At 38.0% G+C, this 18,653-nt stretch overlaps 1 protein-coding gene across 1 annotated transcript in view; it reads left to right on the top strand.

The window, feature by feature from the left end:
• Positions 1 to 15,416, top strand: part of CWC27 (CWC27 spliceosome associated cyclophilin) — a 121,133-nt gene extending 105,717 nt beyond the window's left edge. The window contains exon 14 of the mRNA XM_049795373.1: positions 13,031 to 15,416. Within this exon, the coding sequence (XP_049651330.1) occupies positions 13,031 to 13,193 (163 nt within the window). The 3' untranslated portion in view covers positions 13,194 to 15,416. The remainder of the gene's footprint in view (positions 1 to 13,030) is intronic.
• Positions 15,417 to 18,653: the final 3,237 nt, after the last annotated feature.

Here is an 18,653-nt window from a genome sequence, read left to right as displayed (position 1 = left end):
AATAATTTGTCAGATGTCTTCAGGACTATTTGATCATTAGTTGTTCTTTATTTGCTTACAGTCCAAATAAGAAAGAGTCAAATACATGAATTCATTCTTCTCTTTCACAAAGGTTGTACAGAGTGCAGCAGAGGTAGGTAGAGATGATCTGGCAGAACTCAGTTGCTCATTCTGGGTTAAAGTCTTACCCAAGAAGACATTCCCCCCCAAATGTAGATGAGATCCATCACAGTGGCAGTGAGGTGTCATTTGCTTAGAGACTAATATTATGAAAACCAAATATGTCACAGCAGAAGACCCAGATGGAATAATTCATCTACTTGGTACTTCCCATCTGCATTACTGGATAGGCCTGCATTTGAAAGTGAAAACGCTGCACAGGCTACACTTCACACAGAACACTGCTGCTCCTCATCTTCTTTAGGACTTGGACTGCTGTATACATATAGTTATGTGCACGTGACACCAAGTCAGGTTGTAATGCCACTTCAGGGCTCTGATTATAATATCAAATAGTTACAGCTATAGTAAAACCAAATTTTCAGTCCAGAAAGTATTATGGCAACTACAGATAATGAAACTGATGATGTAGATCCTGTGAACGTGATGTAAAATGTTTTCCATAGGGAGAATCCAGCTATGGGAGAAAAAAATTCAGATGCAATTAAGTGTATTCAAAGATTGATTGCTTTAGCTAATCTGTGCAAAATATTCCTCATCAAATAGGGTAAGAGTGATACTTAGTGCTCTCAGGTGCCCTCCTATCAAGTAATTCTGAGAGTTCTGAGTGGTTCATCTCTCTTTCAAAGTGTGAAAACTGAGACTAGATACAACACTCAGCTAAGTCTTTGTCAGTGTTGAGTGGAAGGATTACTTTATTTCTTTCATGCCTGGTTTCCAGCCCCTTCTAAGACACAGATCTTTTCCTACTGAATGGTAACCTTCCTGAAACTGCTAGATTTATTGACACACTGAAGTATTTCTATCCTATGAGAAATTTTACTGTCCTGACAGTCTTTTATCTGATGGAATTTTCTGCAGAAAAGAATTGACCATTTTCCTTCTTTAAAGCTCACCTGGTAGCCAAGTCAACTTAGCGTATTTCTATGAAGGGTCCTCATTGTTTGTGCATTCTCACAGATAAAATGCACAAGAAGGTTTGTAAACCAACTCCAGTACCATTCTTAAATTTAAAGCTTAATTGTCATGATCAAGTAACCTGAAACTCAAAAGGAGTAGCACTCAGTACCACTAAAGAAAACAATACTTTGCACATTAAACCAAACTGAGTCCTGATAAGTATGGTTTTACATTATTGTTACTTCTTCAGTTTGGATTTGGCGGAAGATGCCCAATTCATCCTCCTGGACCTTCAATATTCAGTGTAGAAACTGGAATATTAACATGTCAAAGCTGTCCTTTACCAGATGAACATGATTATGTGAAGTGCATTTACACTATTGTTGCCACTAGGGAAGCAGCCAAAGTTTGTATCATCCTCAGGCGAGGGGTTTGGTCAATTATTAATCCCATCAATTCACAAGTCAGGGCTGCAAGTAGACCTCCAGTTGATTTTAGAGTTTGTGTTACAGTGGAGCACAGTAATTTTCCCTTCATTCTGCACCCAGCTAGAAGTTTAGGATTTCTTCTTCTGGATTCAGATCTCATCACTGGCCTCTGTGCTCAATAATGCACTCTACAGCCATTTAGAATTTGGCTGTGACTATGTAGCCAGCATGCTACATAGTTCATTTAATTAGTAGTGTGTAATGCCAGTTCTTCATAAATGAACCACTGCAGTGTTTCCTGGGTGAAAAGTAAGTTGTTGGATGTGAACTACAAAGCCTCTTAATCTTTAAAAGAGATCAACTTTTTCCTTCCCCATGGAACGCTGTCATAGCTGTAACTAAGCAACAAATGTAAATGAGACAGTCACTTAAGTATTTTTGGGAGGATGTCTAGACTCTAAAACTTACCCTTTCTTTTTATATGAAATAACATAAACCCATTCAGCTTTCAGATAGACTGTGGGACAAGAAAGAATGAGTAAAATGGGAATTTGGAATGAGGTGATAGTTGTTCACATGCTTTTTCAGTGTAAAATTCTTATGGTTAGTTACCTTTGTTGAGTCTGAGCTATTCTAAATGTTGGTTAATTTGAGGGATAGGGAAAATAGGCATTTTTTTAAATCAAAGTGAGTAAGTCACTGCCTGAAGATACCTTTCAGCTTACAGTGAAAACGTTGTGAAAATTATGTCAGAGTAAAGGTCTTCCACCTCAAACAAAAAGGCATTTCGGATCTTGTTTAATAGATTGTTTCATGTGCATGTTGTGTAATTACTAATGTTGGCATGACTATTGTCATCTTGGTTATTTGTGACAAAACTCATTTAAGATAGTGAGGATTAAAACCAATTCAAGTGGGAATTTAATGGCATTGTTCACTTAAATAAGACTGTTTAAAATCTTATGGCTCTTAGAAGGCTCTTAAAGATATCTTCTTCTTGGTCACAAAACATTTTGATTTGCACAGTGATGCTTTGCATAGATCTGATCATCTGATTATAGCAAAAAAAGGGGAGGGAATGGGTCTGGTTTTATTAATTTATTGCTTCTGTGGAAAAAAACCCTCAATGAAGTTCGGTGCTGACCATTTGAAGTACAGCCTGGTTTATATATGTCAAATTCTGTAATCTGTTCCCAGTTCTGAATATTGCAAAACTACCACTGAGGCCAGTTAAATATTGTGACAACACTGGGTGCTAATGCTAAGCCCTTCTGCCAGGATATTCACTGTAATTTGACTGTATAATTTTTTACCCAGTTTGTAGAGATAGTTATATTTTACTCCAGAACAAACAAAAAATAAATCTCTATATTCAATGAAGGCATTCTCTCTCCAGCATCAATAGTTATGTCCTTTTTCTTCTTTTAAAAATGTTTTTGTTGATAATACAAGGAAAACTTCTCTCAGAATATTACATTTGTTTCAGTGAGAAATGTGTTGCTGTTAGGAGTGGTGACACACAGGATTTCATTTATTTTGTATTCTCCCAGTAAAAGCCTTTGTGGATGAGAGAGATTTGGGTCTAAAAAAAAGTATCAAGGTACCACCTGTCCAATGTGTGTTGTAGAGAGCAGACTAAAATTAGTTTGGGTTTGGGTGGGTTTTTAATTTAAATAGCAATTTCAGAATCAGATAAATGTTGAAGTTAGCCAGACTGTTTTTACATTGCAAGATTTCATTTATATTAAGAACTATATCATGATGCAAACTGTTAGTATCTATTCCACATAAATTTGATAATGTCTTCCACATTTTATTTCCAGGATTTCCTATTTAATACAGCATCTACTATTGAACTTTGCATAGTGAAATTCTTCTGGATAAACACCTTAAAATATTAGTTATATTTCTTTCATAAACCTACCTTTATATATGTTTTCTGAAGTGCAGTCTCTTTCTTTGCTGTAATACCTCAGACTGAGGATTATGAAATATGGCTTCCGCAAGATTAGCACCAGTCTCTGCAGATTCAGTTGCAGAAGCTTAACTGTGACAAACACAGTAAGCTCCTGAAAACTAAGCAGCTGTCTTTTTCACATGCTGATGCTAGCTTGGGGAACGAAAGAAAAAGTGCTGCTGTAATTTATGCCAGTGAGGCACAAAGATGGATTAAAGCCATTTTGCTCCCCTCCTCCCATCCAGACCTGAGCCAACGTTCCTCCACTAGTCTGGAAAAACTGGCTCTATATTAGGTCTGTCCTGCTAAGGCCATTGATGTAGTCAACTGCATTTGAAAAAAGTTGACAAAATACTTACTTGATTGTTACAAAGGATAAATGAATGCCAGAGGTCTGTATTAGAAACACATTGGAAAGAGGGGTTTCTTTTCTGCTTGGCAAAAAATAAGTGTTTGGGTTTTAGTATTGCCACTAACATTTAAAGGAAAAGAGAAAGAAAAAAATCTTTTCTTTTATCCCATTTTCTCTCCACCTTCACCCTTCTACTGCTAAAATGTTGTAAAACCTTGATATATAAATGCTAGCTGCTAGCCCACTGCTTCAGTCAGTAATTTTGTATTAACAAATTGTTCTTCTGCTGAAGTTGTATATTTATTGCTTCTAGCTGTTCAGCATGCCTGAGAAACTTGGAGCATTTGGGGTGGGTTTTTTGTTTGTTTATTTTTTGTTAATTCCTCCAAGTCTAAGTTTATTTGGACTAGGCATCTGGGCCTCGAATCGACTACTGTTTGACTTAAATTCAGAGATGATCCATGCTTTACTCAAGGGATATCTAGTATTACATTTACTGTCAGAAAATCTTACGTTTTATTTATTGCCAGCAAACCTAGTGATGAACGAAGAAATAATCTTCTAAATCTTTAATAGCCTAGCTTAAGCTTCCAGTGTATTTACACACCTTTTCAAGCACCCAAACTTCATCTCATTCAATGACATGTTTAAAGAGTGAGAATTTGGGCATACTCAGAATGGGGAGAGGGAAGGAGGGACAAAAGAGAAAGGCGGGTGTCCAGGGAGTGTTGAATGTTACGAAAGTCCCAGTATTTTTGTGCTAGAAATGCTTTCCTCTCCTTCCCCTCACTCCAACTCTATGCTCTGGTGATATAATACTGCCTGACTGTTTGTGTTAACATGGGGAGGCAAATTGCTGACTTTTAGGGTATCAGATATTGTGCAAGTATTGCCAGAGACAGGATGCAGGACTGGATGCATCATTGGTCTATTCCAGTATGGTGGCTCCCATGTCCTTATAGCAAATGCTGTGTAAAGTTTTTCTACACTGGTACTCTGTCAAGAACAACATATGGAATTGCATTATAGTCTTCCATGCCAATCTGCTCTACTAGGAGTAGTTGTCTATTTAAAGCATCCAGCTTCTTTCATCAAACTATTTAACAATTTTGTGAAGGGGACAAGCATATAGTGTAACTATACTATACATGAATTGTTACTGAACAGATGCAACATAAAAATAGGATAACTGAATTTTTTATAGAAAAATATTTATTGCTTAAAGTCATTACTCATCATGGTTTTACATACTTCTAATTCTAATGCTATGAGAACTAATTGCAGTTTCCCCCAGTGTTTTGATTATCTTTTGAATTGGATGAGCTTTTTCGTAGTTAAGTTGGTTTTCCCTTTCTCTTGGAAGGTTACTTATAACTAAATCTTCTTTTAAGAGAAAAAAATATGCTTAGTACTGTCTTGAACAATGGAATCATACTCTATTACATTAGTTTTCACCAAGAATAGTTTACTTTGTTAGCTTCGCAAAAACTGAAGTATCTTTTGGGTTTTTTTAACCTGGATATCCCATACATAGTGAAAAGATTAGTTTCTTAATATTTTTGTAGTGAATATTTTGGGGTAAAACAAAAGCATATAGCATTTGAATAAAATATCTCAAAAAAGTATTATGTTAGAAATATCTGCAAAAGTTCTGTTCTGGTCATTTTATGCTGTAGGCCTACACCAAGAGAAAGTATAAACAGTTCATTCTTTGGCCTATAGAGGACCCACAACTTGCTGGTTATTCTGAAGAGTTTAAACCAAATTCTCCAGTACTTGTAATGCAATTTCAAAGAGCAAATCAAAAAGTGTACAGCCTGACTTTGTATAGTATTTTTTAAAGCATATTTTTATCAGTTTTGCTTGCTTAGAACGGGGGATTTTTTTGCTCACTGCAAGAGCAGCAATAATATGTTACCTCCATTGTTAAAATCCAAATGCTGAAATATTGTAGGCTAATAGTACTCTGCTCATCTGAAAGCTAGAAAATGTCACTTTCAGGTCTTGCAGAAATGAAATTAACCACAGGAGAGTGCTTGGGGGGGGGGGGGGGGGGGGCGCTATTTACAGCAATAGTGAAATCTTAAATTTCAGTCTAAAATCTGTGCTCTGTACCATATTCACTAATATGGATTGAAACATTATTATTTTGGTGTAGAATTAAATACTTAACCTGTGAAATCGACTGCAATATGGCAAACATCTGTATTTATAGCAATTTTCTCAATACTCTTGTAAGCATTTTTTTATATTAGAAACTTCTGTGGAATAACTAAAGTTTTGAATTTGGCTAGACCTGAATAGCAAATCTGATTTCTCTTTTTAAGTAGCAAGTCAATAAATTGGAAAAACAAGGTTTTCTAAAGGCACAAAAAAATTGGAGAGACAAGTGGTCTGTCTCATCATTAGGAGATAGGGAAAGAGGAACCAAGGAGTGTGGAATGGTGGAAACAAGCAGTGAAACAATAAAAAGTGAAATCTCTGAGCAGTAACAATCACAGCAGAAACCTATGACCACAGATTATTACTAGGAGGCATTATAAACTTTTTTAAAGTGAAATCAAACCCTGTTTGGCAAACTAGGCTCAAACAGGAACAGCATGAGGTACAGTGGAAGGTTCAAATACCAAGTACTACAGAAGATTACAGGCTTTTGTAGGTAATTAGCATGACTCCAATACTATGAGGTAATGAGACAAAACATACTTAAGGAAGCTTGTTTTCTGCACACATCTTTTTTTGTGATAGCAGTGAGAATTAAAGAGGTGAATCCAGGTTTGAGGCTGTGTCTGTAGCAGTACTTATGCTATCAACCATCATTGCTATAAGAATCAGAATCTACTTAAGTACTTGGGAAAAAAATATTTTTCTTTTCATTATCTGTAAGAGAGAGAAACTTGAATTACAGGACTACTTTATGTGAAAAGAGGGATGATGAGTTATCTCTTACATGAAAAGATAAACAAAGCTATATGGTGAGATAGGGCAGCCAGAAACCAGGGAACTTCCCTGCAAGAGCTGCATTGCACAGAGCACTTAGTGATGGTTGCAGGTTCCATTAGAGACATAAACATATTTCCTCTATCCTCCTGCATTGTGTTTACAAAATTATTTGTAAAGCTCTTGGACACTCTTATGCAAGGAATGGTGACAGCAGCCTGAGCCAAGAGTCTTGTTTTTGTTGTAGCATCTCAATTCTGAAACAAGGTGGAAACAAGATTAGATGTTATTAACGTATTTCCTCTTTCAAAATTCCTATTGTTTTATGGTTTTGACATTCTTTTTGTCTTGTTCGTAGTCTTGTTCTCTTGCCTTGATTCAAAATTTTTGCTTGTTTTCAATTGTCATTTAACATTTTTCTTCACTTTATTTACATTCTGGTCAGTCTCTTTTTCTCTGTTATCGTTTCTCATTCCTGTCCTTTTTTTAGTCTTTACCTTCCTCAATTTATTTTTCTTTTTGGTCTCTCAACTGTCTCTCCTCTCCCTGTGCCACCCGCTATTCTGCTGGAAGTGAAAAGTGTGCCAGTGAGTTCATTCTTCAAAAACAGCCAACATTTTTTTTCTTTCGGAGAGAGATCTCATTTGCTTTGATCTGTGGATTCACTCATCTGTTTTCTTATCTGTTCACATGAGCTACATTTCTATCCACTGCTCAGGTATCATGAGGGTGATGAGAGGAAAGTGTTATAATATTTTCTACATTAATGCTGATAGTTCAACATACACATTTACAATGTTTGAAGGAAAATGTTAGCAGCAAATAGAATATAATTTAAGGAAAGCAGTAGTGCTTGAGTGCCTCTCATTATTTTTCTTTTAAGTATATGGTACATTGGTGATAATTGAGTAAAGTGGGTAGCATTTTACTTGCAAGCGACATTGAACTTGGAAACAAATTATAGTACTAGCAGTTATGGTCCACATTGGTCTCTCTTTTTTTAGACAGTCAGCCTGTAAAATGTAAGAAGCAGCACTGAATTTCTTGACACAGATACTTACTCCTGCTTTGTTCTTTTTAAGCATCCTGATGGAGATAACCAATAACTTTCATAAAATGTAGCAATAAAGTGCAAAATCCTGATACTGTAAATTTTAAAGCAACGTGATTAGTTGCTTAATTAATTTAATCGGCATTTAGAAGTTGCATGTAATTTTTGCTCATGTTCTGAGCACCAGTTTAGGTGTAATGTCTGTAAGTAGTGCATTTTTAGTAACATAGAGTTCTGCATCTGGAAAGTGAAAAGCTGTGTGTTACTCTTTCTTCGTGCCTATTGATTGCAGAAACAAAGGATGTATCACCAGCTGCCGTATTTTATGCAGGCACCTCCAAATGAATCCTGGCTAAAACTGCTTAAGAAGTTACTGCCTCTCTGCCAAAAGCTACTACCCTCACAAGGGTCAAAGTCAGCAAAATATAACTTTTGTCCACACTTTTTGACAATGTACTGCAAAGCTCAGCTGTTTAAAATGCTAACATACGTGAGCTCAAGATAATGTCCCAGGCTTTCCACTGAAGTGGTGGAGGCACTAGAGGGCATGCTGTGTAGAGTCACTTGTGCAAGGAAGGTTGAATGGGCAGCAGGTGAACATCATCTGTCTCCTGAATAAACTGGTTGAGTCTGCCTGAAGAGCACTTTGCAGGTGGAGTTCATTCTTTGAAGCACAGCTGGCAAATACGGTGTTGCCTCTGCTAGACTATTGGACACACAGCTTAATCATACTTAGTAGTTCTTGATTGCTTTCTGGTGCACTGAAGTTTCTTTCTTAGCTTCAGTTGTAGCCAACATTCTCCCACTTGTTACCTCCTAGAAAGTAATCAAGCTGATCACCAAGGTAATGTATTAGTTACCACAGCTTAAGGACATACAGGAGCTACTCTGCTAGTAACTGTGAAGAAGCAGTCTTGTTTGCTGACTGTTGCAAAAATTGTTATCTGAGAACATCACTAGGCCAGGAGAGTATCCACGTAGCTTTGAAGTCCTGCACTGTCTCTGAAACTGTCTTAAAAGAATTCAGGTATTTCAGTCTAATGTTTCAAGACATTTCATTTTTGGAAACAGAAGACAGCCAAGTACTAAATGTCCTTTAGTAACACTGAAGGAAAGGAGTGCAGTACAGCAGAAAAGCTGCCTCCCCCATTACATGGGATGGGACAATGGTTAAACTGTAGGATGCTGTCATCTGGCCAGGGTAAAAATCAACGCTCTCCAGGAATAAATCTGTGCTAAGATAGCTGGTTCTGACTTGCAGCACCGTCTTAATAAAAGAAGAAAACTTTTGTGGTTACTTCTTCTAAAGAAAGTCAACAATTTGCACCCCTAGATGCTTGAAACCCAGAATCATCAGTTTTGGCAAGCTATTTTATTAAAACTAGTTTTGAGCAAAAAAACCTAAGCTGCAAAACTTTTTTTTTCTTTTGAGTTTTGAATAGGAGAACTGACAACGTTTCATTCTTTAAATTTTGAAGAAAAAGTGTTTTAAAGATGTACGTCTCACTCATTTAAAAGGAACTGTCAACAGGCAATGATAAGCACAAGTTAGTAGGTTTCTGAAGAGCAGAGATGAAGTTAGAGCTTTCATCACAGTGCCTGCAGGAGCAGGACTGGGAGCCAGCTCCCCACTGAACCCAGGAGCATGCAGAAGGGTCTAAAACCAAACAGGGGAAAGTCTCACGCAACCTGTATTTGTGGAATACAGGTTGTGCCCTAACTCTGCACTTGGAAAATTATGAAGTGCAAACTTTTGTTGGAGAAGCTTGAGTAAGATTACTGTAAATTCAAATAATTCATACAGAAATAATTATTAAATACTTCCCATGTTCCTTAAAAAAAAGAAAAAAATTTGAATTGGTTTTGGAAAAAGTATTAAGTGTGATTTACGTTTTACATAGATGCAAAACAGGTCTACATGTGAAGATGTGTGACTTGCAAAAAATAACCTTAAGTTTACATCAGGAAAATATTTTTTAAAACCTCCACTGCACTCTGTTTATTTTGCTTTACCTATGAGATGCTGCATCTGAAATTGATTCTGGGAATATCAAAAAGTTTCTTAATATTGGCTTGTTTTTAATCACAGCTGGGAACACCTCAGTGGAAAGTTATGAATAGGAGTCAGAGACTATGACTTCTTTCAGCTCTTGGAGAGAAGTAAACATTGCTTAGTTTGAATCTACTGCATCTAATTTGCAAACTACCTGGGATGCAGTATGGCCTGACCCAAGAATTAGAGATTTATTTATTTTTAATTCCTATTAGCTGTATCCTGCAAGTATGCTGTGGCATTCTTTGAAGACCCTAGTTGAAGAAATAGCTAAATGTGACTACACTTCTACATACACTCACATAACACACTCTAAAACCACTCACCAAGGGATGACTCCATCTCTTTAGGCCTATATTTTAATTCAGACTAGGAGAGTGTGTTTTGGTATGTGTTCTTTAAAAAATATTAAAATGCTCATCTTTAATAAGTGAGAAGAATATGACAAATGCAGAAAGCATGTTAACTAAAATAAATTACTTCAGTCCCTCCACTGTGAGACAATGTTTTTATAATTAAACTACAAATATGCAATCATGAGTCACTCTGGTGGTACATCATGTTATTCTGAATTGTGGATATGACTAAAAAAATTAAGTTTTGGTGTTAGTAGTGTGTATGGGGCTATAAACTACTTAAGTTTTATATACTGGAAACAACTCAAGTATTTCCATAGGACAAGGTAACAGGCAGGCATGCTGACAATGCTGTACAGTACGAGATTTATGAAACCTATGTGTCAAAAAACAATTGTGATGAAAAGCCTCAATTTTTGTTTTTAAGATTTTTCTAAAGCATTCAAACAGATCCCATATAGTCTATAGCTTTGAATTTTGTCCGGTTTCTTTAATAGTACTGTATCGTAAACTACAGTAACTGAGCTGGTTCTCCCTCCTTTTCTTAATGTATGGAGATCTGCACTAGAGCTCTTTAAAACCCTGTTTAATTCAGGACCTCTTACATGCTACAAGAGACTGATAAAGCAATATTTCATTGGTCACAAAACTTTAATTCTGATACTGACTTGTTTTTCCTGGATTTTCGTCACAAAGCCCATAGACAAAGACATCTAATGCTATAAAGCTTGACATGCTTAGATTCTGTTCAGTATAGTTCTTACTACTTTAAGTTGTCCCATCAAAGTCAAAGATGGGTTTGCATTTGATTAATACAGAATCCAAACGTAAGTGGGGTTTTTGCCTAGACATGTTTGTTTGCACTGAAAAATCTTTCAGTTCCATTTTGGGGTTTTTTTTTAATTAAACATTTGAACATTATACTTATTCTTTTGATTTGTAAGTAGCAGCTGTATATGACTGTATATTCAAAAGTCTTGCTAAATTGTCAGTAGAGTACATTTACAATCAGTCAACTTGTAAGCATTTGATTGTTGATTTTCTTCTCTTTTCTTCCCATCTCTCTTTAAGTAGAGTAAACAATTTATCTTTTTGTTTAAGATTTTGTTTGTCCAAGCTAAAACTCATAGTTTTCTGACAGCTTCTGTATTAATTCTCACCTCAGCGATACCTGCTAATAAGGCCATAGTTGATAAGCTCCAGGCTTTCCTGCCAGTGACTACAGCTAACTACTTTTGACTCCAGGATATCACAGAATGGTTTGGGTTGGAAGAGACCTTTAAAGGTCATCTAGTCCAAACCCCCTGCAATGAGCAGGACATCTTCAACTAGATCAGGTTGCTCAGAGCCCTGTCCAACCTGACCTTGAGTGTTGCCAGGGACGGGGCATCTACCACCTCTCTGGGCAACCTGTTGCAGTGTTTCACCACCCTCATTGTAAAAAATTTCTTCCTTATATCTAGTCTGAATCTACCCTCTTTTAGTTTAAAACCATTACCCCTTGTCCTATCACTACAGGCCCTAGTAAAAAGTCTGTCCTTGTCTTTCTTATAAGGCCCCTTTAAGTACCAAAAGGCCACAATAAGGTCTTCTTGGAGCCTTCTTTCTCCATGCTGAACAACCCCAACTCTCTCTGCCTTTCCTCACAGGAGGTGAGGCTGTGAGGAGAGGTGTTCCAGGCCTCTTCTCTTCTTCAGGCTGAGCAACCCCAACTCTCTCAGCCTTTTCTCACAGGAGAGGTGTTCCAGCCCTCCGATCATTTTTGTGGCCCTCCTCTGGACCTGCTCCAGCAGGTCCATGACTTTCTTGTACTGAGGACTCCAGAGCTGGACGCAGTACTCCAGGTGGGGTCTTACCAGGGTGGAGTAGAGGGGCAGAATTACATCCTTTGACCGGCTGGCCACGCTTCTTTTGATGCAGCCCACGATACGGTAGGCTTTCTGGGCTGCGAGTGCACATTGCTGGATCACGTCCAGGTTTTCATCCACCAGTACCCCCAAGTCCTTCTCTGCAGGGCTGGTCTCAATCCCTTCATCCCCCAGCCTGTATTGATACCAGGGGTTGCCCTGACCCAGGTGCAGGACCTTGCGCTTGGTCTTGTTGAACCATTTGAGGTTCACATGGGCCCACCTCTTGAGCTTGTAATGGTGATGTTTTCAGATTAGTGGGAATGTGCTGAAATGGGGAAATACCTAATGGGGCGGGGGGGGTGGGGGGGGTGGGGGGAGTTTCTAATCAGCAGTAGGGAAAACATTGGATTGAACAAAGCAGTAGTTTAGTCTGGTTGTTCAAAGAGTTAAAAAGCATGATCTGAACCAAGTTAAGGTGGAGCAGTAGGATGTGAAGCATTCCCCTTTTCGTCTGTGTACCTACTACAAGCATTTTCTATACAAGTTCTTCCTCCCTTTTTTAAAACCCTAACGGTGAAAGAAAGTCCAAAGTGATTAATAAGAAAACTTGAGAAACACTCCCTGTTCCTGGGAAAACTATTCAGTACATTTGGGAAGATATGCTAAATAGAAAAAGACAAGACAAGAGAATTCAGTACATGAAATAAAATCCAGCAGAGCAAACTCTAGCTGTATTTTTCAAAATGGGATTTCACAAAAGTGGTTACCTTATAATATTAGGGTCTAATAAGAAAGAAAAAAACAAACAAAAACAACAACAAAGAAACAGCACAACTTGGATTATTTTTTTTGCTATGCACCAAAAATAAGTCACAGTGCTAAAATCTTGCCATGTATGTCATAATTACAAATCAGAACTTTCTGTTCTTTCACTGAGTTTGAGATATGTTTTATTTTTTTTAGGATGTCACATGTACTTCAGTTTGAAGACAGAAGCAGAAAGGTGAAAGATGCAAGCATGCAGGATGAAGACACTTTTGAGATTTATGATCCACGGAATCCTGTAACAAAGAGGAGAAGAGAAGAAAGCAAGAAGATAATGAGAGAAAAAAAGGAAAGGAGATAAAAAGAATGTAAAGCTAGCCAGAGCTGCCTTGAAAAGTGACTGTAATAAAGCATTGGCTGTTTTGTAAGCTATAGTTCCTAAAAATATCACTGGACAAGTGTGAAAAGGAATCCCTCAAGAACCTGTCATGCAGTTTTGAAGCAGAGCTATCCTTTGTTTCTTAAGTTGTGCAGTCAAGTGCTGTCAGTGCATTCATTACCCAACCTCTCTAAAGGTTTTCAGAATTATGTGTTTAATAAAACAGCTGACTTTACTTTTGTCTGTACTTTAATTACGATAGTCACCATCATTGTTTAATCAACATATGGTAATCAAAAAGTTTTCAACATAATGAGAATTTGTCTAAGAGTGAAATTAGAAGATAGAAACCCTATATGCAGGCTTTAAGATTTTCTGAAAGTATAAATTTACTTATTATTTTTTAAAAAACATGTAAACAATACAGCAGTAAAGGCTGCCTGCCTGAACCACTCTGTTGCAGAATTAAGATGATGTGCTTGCACTTAGAGTGCTCCCAGCTTTCTTGAAACAAACTAAGTTTAATTTGAGAATTTGGATATTTTCTCCTTCTTTTCAAATACATATTCCAATACAGATCCCACCTTGGGAAGCTGGGATAATACACAGTTTGAGGAATGTTATTTCACTATCTGTACCACATGAACAAAAAGAGAATCTATATGTTCCTTAGTGGTTGCTTAAACTGTTGCAGAACCAGAAACATCCCTCTGATAGAATTTTTACTGTAAAGTAGCTGGTAATGGATTGGTTTGTTAATTAGTCCAGTACAGAAACAAAAATAATGTGATCAGTCTCATTAAACACATAACCCTGTTTTTAATAATTATTTTACCATCCAGAAATGAACAGCTCAAGTTTCCAGTCTATAGACTTTCCACAGATCTTTTCAACCCATGTGCTAGTATTTTTACAGAAAAATGTGAATTTTCAGTGCTCCTTCGTTACAGCATTTCTGATGCTGCAGAAGCATGGATTACCCGTATGTGGAATGGAAGAGTGAGTGCAAGTGAGCAAGGTCATTAAAATTGCAACCAGAGGAGTGTTTTGCTGATGTTGTTTTTAGAACAAGTTCAGTAAGGTATAGTGTCCTTATCAAGCTGCCACTGCCAAATTTCTTGCTAGGGTCTGAGGCGTGAGATACATAAACCTGCGTCAGTAGTTAATATGGCCCAAATGTCAGAGGTTAGATTAATACAGACTATTGCTTTAATGTGCAGTGCAACCTTTGAGATAAGAAAGAAAACTTGGAGGTGTGATGTGAGATCCTATATAAAGCTGTCATTATCCTCCTCTTAGGCTGAGTGAATTGTACTGTACCATGGTGTAAAGAAGTTAAGAGGGGTTACATTCTTAAACGTGGCCATTCACAAACTAGTGGGTCAAAGTTTTTTAATCATCAAGTCATTTTCTAGTCAGCCTGCTATTGGCAAAATCAAGAACAACTAATGTCACATGCTGTTATCACTATTCATTGCTTTCTTTGTGGAGAAAATTTTAAAACAGTCATTACAGGAAATGAGCATATCAAACCCCATTCTGATGGCGACGGGAGGAGAAAGAGAGCGCGAGTGTGTGCATGCCTGTTGGCAGAGGAGGTCAGTATGGGGAAAGGGAGGGCTAGTTCTAAAAAGAAACTTGAGCATCAATTCCAGGAGACGGCTCCTGCCCCTGCAATAGAAAAATGTTCTAATTACATATTCTTCCTGTAAGCTAAAGTAGGGTGCATGAGTCAATGAATGGGTAAGTTGACTAACACCCCTTTTAGCTGAATCTTTTTGCCAACTACCTGCAGCAGCTGTGTGTGTGCTGTATTAGATGATTCCCATTTTTAAGCACTAGACAAGTACAGGGAGAAAAGCTTAACTTGGCGTTTAGGGCTCTGCACAGTAGGAAGAGGTCTGAAAGGCTGGACCTTGCATACACAGGACTGATAACATCACAAGAACAAGAGAGTAACTATGCTGACATTTTCCTGATAAGTGAAGTGTGTATTGAAAATCAGTAAATATTTTTCCAGAGATACTATATCTTATGTAATTAATGCTTCAGTTGAAACCAAATGTGTTGCCTGTTTAAGCTAATTCTAAGTACTACAGTGTTATGCTTTGTGCTAGGAAAGCACAAAGGCTGGCCCAGGTGGAAGGATGCTTACCCCAAGCAGCTGTCTTTCCTGTGTCTAATGAATACCACTTCAGGTGTAATGGACATTTACTGCATTAAGCCCAGGTTACCAGTAGAAAGCTGGCATGTACTTTGCACTAAGGCTGGGTATCTGGATACAAAAGAGGAAAGCACGGGGGGGGGGGGGGGGGGGGGGGGGGGAGGAAGTGGGGTTTGGTTTCAGGGCTTTTTTAAAATGAGAGTTGGGATCAAATTCCCTGGCAGTTTGCATTTTGCTCTGTACCAAACCATGCATAAGGGTAAGGATATTTTGATTAAAATCCTTCAGTTTTAATTGTGATTATGAATGGAAAATCCACTTTATCTTGATGGGACAGCTAGAAGTGCCAGGCCCTGGATGCTTTTTGAAGTTATTTGGAGTACTTGTGTCTAAAATCAGTCCTATGCCACAGGGGCTTGACATGGAGCCTTGTGCAGGCAGAACTCACCATGAGGGAGCATCAATGACAAATGCTACAAATAAATGAATTCAAGCATTTTCTGGCTATGAATTCTATGTGATAAAAATATTTTATAATACTTACTTCCCAGAAACATACAGCCTCTAAACAGTTTTTAATAAATTAAAAGTGATTGTTACAAGTGATACTAGTCTTCAGGGCTAATCAGCCTTGCATAGTATTTCACAGCGTTCATTGAAGAAGCTTCTCTTAGAGTTCTCAGTTCACCTGTATTAATGCCAATCAGTATTTCTTAAAGAAAAGAAAAGCATCTGCCTTTATTCCTTTCCTAGGGAAAGAATAAAACTATGCTTGTAGGAGAGAAACCACATCTATGTAGTGAAGTTACCTTCCATTTTACAGAAGGAAACTTTAATAGGCATCCCTGTTCTTATTTTGTCTTCATTCAACAGGATGACAAAACTTTCCTAGCACTAAGGACTGACATACACTATGCTATGAGAACATTAGAAATGTGTTAAAACTAGCAGACAGATGATCTCAGCTAATCAACTAAGAATCACTTAGAAATGGGCTAAGGTGTCTAAATTTTATTCATTTCACTAAGGCAAAAGTAGTTCTGCATTTCCTGTAGGAGACAGCTGCAGCAAAGTTATGAAAAGCTGATGTCAGAAGCACACTCTCAAGTAACTGTCCTTAAAACCAACACCAGAGTAAGAACCTTGAAGAAAGAAGTTGAAATGATGACAGTGCTCTGAAACAACTAGTTTGCAATGTCAGAGCTAGCTCCCATACTGCCAGGAACAATCCTGCCTGTTTCCCATACTGCTAGGCCAGCAAAAGCATCTTTTAACTCGAACCTATTTCATTCATCATCTGGTGTTGCTATAGTTACATGAATGTTGAATGCTACAGGATTGCAGTATTTTTTTATAGACTATGAAATACGTATGTATGCTCAGATGTCAGTATTTGTCAATACTGAAAAGCAAGTGGGAAATGCATTGTGGACATGTGTCCGCCCCCCTCTCCGTGAAGCAGAAGTCTCGTGCTAGGTTAGTGGCTGAAAACTGAAGGAACAATTGGTTTTGTGGCTGTAGAAAAAATTTGTTCTATGGTAGTGAGATTTTTCACTGACTATATTTTCTTGAATCTTTTTATTAAGCAGTTCCCATGTTCCACCCTGGTGGCTAGCACCTCACCTATCTGTATAAACATGTGAGAATAATTCTGTGTAGTTGTAGCAAATAGCTAGGAACATTTGTCTATGCACTACTAATACAAAACCAGTGTTTTGACACTTGTGAAGTTTTCCTTCCTAAAAGATGCTAATTATGCACACAGATCACCCAGCTTGAAGATGCACAGCACAGTGCTTGTATGTAAATAATTTCTGTGAAAAAGTCACTGTTCAGAATTGCAGGATATACTCACCACCACCACCTGCTTTTTTCATTGCTCATTTCAATAAGATAAAAATGGCATAAGTCCAAACTGTGACTGAATTTTGAGTTAAAGGACAAAGGCCAGGACTAACTCTTTTTAGTGGCAGCTAAATTGCAATTTCAATGTATTAGCTTTGCTGCCAGCACAGTGGGCCAGTGCTGACCAACAGTCTGTGAGACAAAGAGCCCTTCCAGTCATGCCTGCCTTCCATGTAATGGGGCTTTTCATTTCATTAGAGGGAATTTAGCTTTCCTAAATGAAAAAAAAAGGTGGGGGAAAAGTCTGACATCCCTGCACAGAGCATTCTGTTGGTAAAGTTGACATTTTTGTTTCCAGACCAGCTGGAATTGAAGTAGATAAGGTCCTTCTAGACCACATCTGGTAATAGCAAGATCCTCAAGGAAAGCTTAAAGGTTTGCCTCATGAATCCTGTCGTTGTTGCCAATGGCTAGTACAATGTGCCCTTTCTGCTTTGGAGCTAAAAAACCCTGAAGTACAACTGAAGCTGGTTTATTTCTGCCAAATAGCCACTACGCCTAAGCTGCTAGGGGTGTAGTCTGCAATGCCACATTACGTAGCTTTCCCTGATCTGCTGGCTTACAGCATAAGCATGTTTGGGAAGAGGTTGTTCCCATACTGTTTCCTTTCCCCAGTAGAACCGAGTCTGAACATTAATGGTTAAAATAACTGCACACCAATGTTGTCTGCTTTCGTCTAGAGGACCTCAAGTTTGCGGGAGACACAGTTATGTTTTGGCAACATAAAAACTTGCCTCAGACAGAATGGATAGCTCCAGACTCTGCCTCATTCTGGCAGAGACATGTGCGTCTGTCGTTACTTAAATGAGGACAGACTTAGGCCATTAGAAGATGAGGGTACTCCTACGTGTGTATTCTCAGTAAAAGATGTAGATATTTGCTTATATCTTTCACTGTAACAAAACACGAGCTGATGATATAGTGGCTACACTTAAAAGATTCCTGCTAAAGTATATACAGCCCAGAGGATGTAAACTGAAAAGTCAGACCACATCTCCTGATGTTTCTTATCCTGGTGTAGAGTGTTAGACCAACCAGGAATATCTACCAAATGTCACCAATTAAACACAAGCAGCTGAGCGCATTATATAGGCAGGATGTACAGCGGAAAGAGATGACTCTGAAATTCTTTGAGGAGGACTGGGAGCACTGGTAACAAGTATCCATCACTACCCTAAGTGCAGCTTCGAGCTCCCTGCTTCTTCCTGCTACTCAACATACATGTGAATTCATTCAGGCTCAGTAGGAGGAACTGCCTTACTGCAGTGCTGTTGCTGCTCCCATGGCCTCCTCTTCCTGCAGCTACATTACACAGGCTCAGCATAAAAACTAATTTACCTTCCTTCTCAGGCAGCACATTGGACAACAAAGTC

This window comes from Accipiter gentilis, chromosome Z, assembly GCF_929443795.1.
Source record: "Accipiter gentilis chromosome Z, bAccGen1.1, whole genome shotgun sequence".
Classification (NCBI taxonomy): domain Eukaryota; kingdom Metazoa; phylum Chordata; class Aves; order Accipitriformes; family Accipitridae; genus Astur; species Astur gentilis.
Note: the sequence above shows the minus strand (reverse complement) of the source record. Positions and strands in the feature narration are given on the sequence as shown.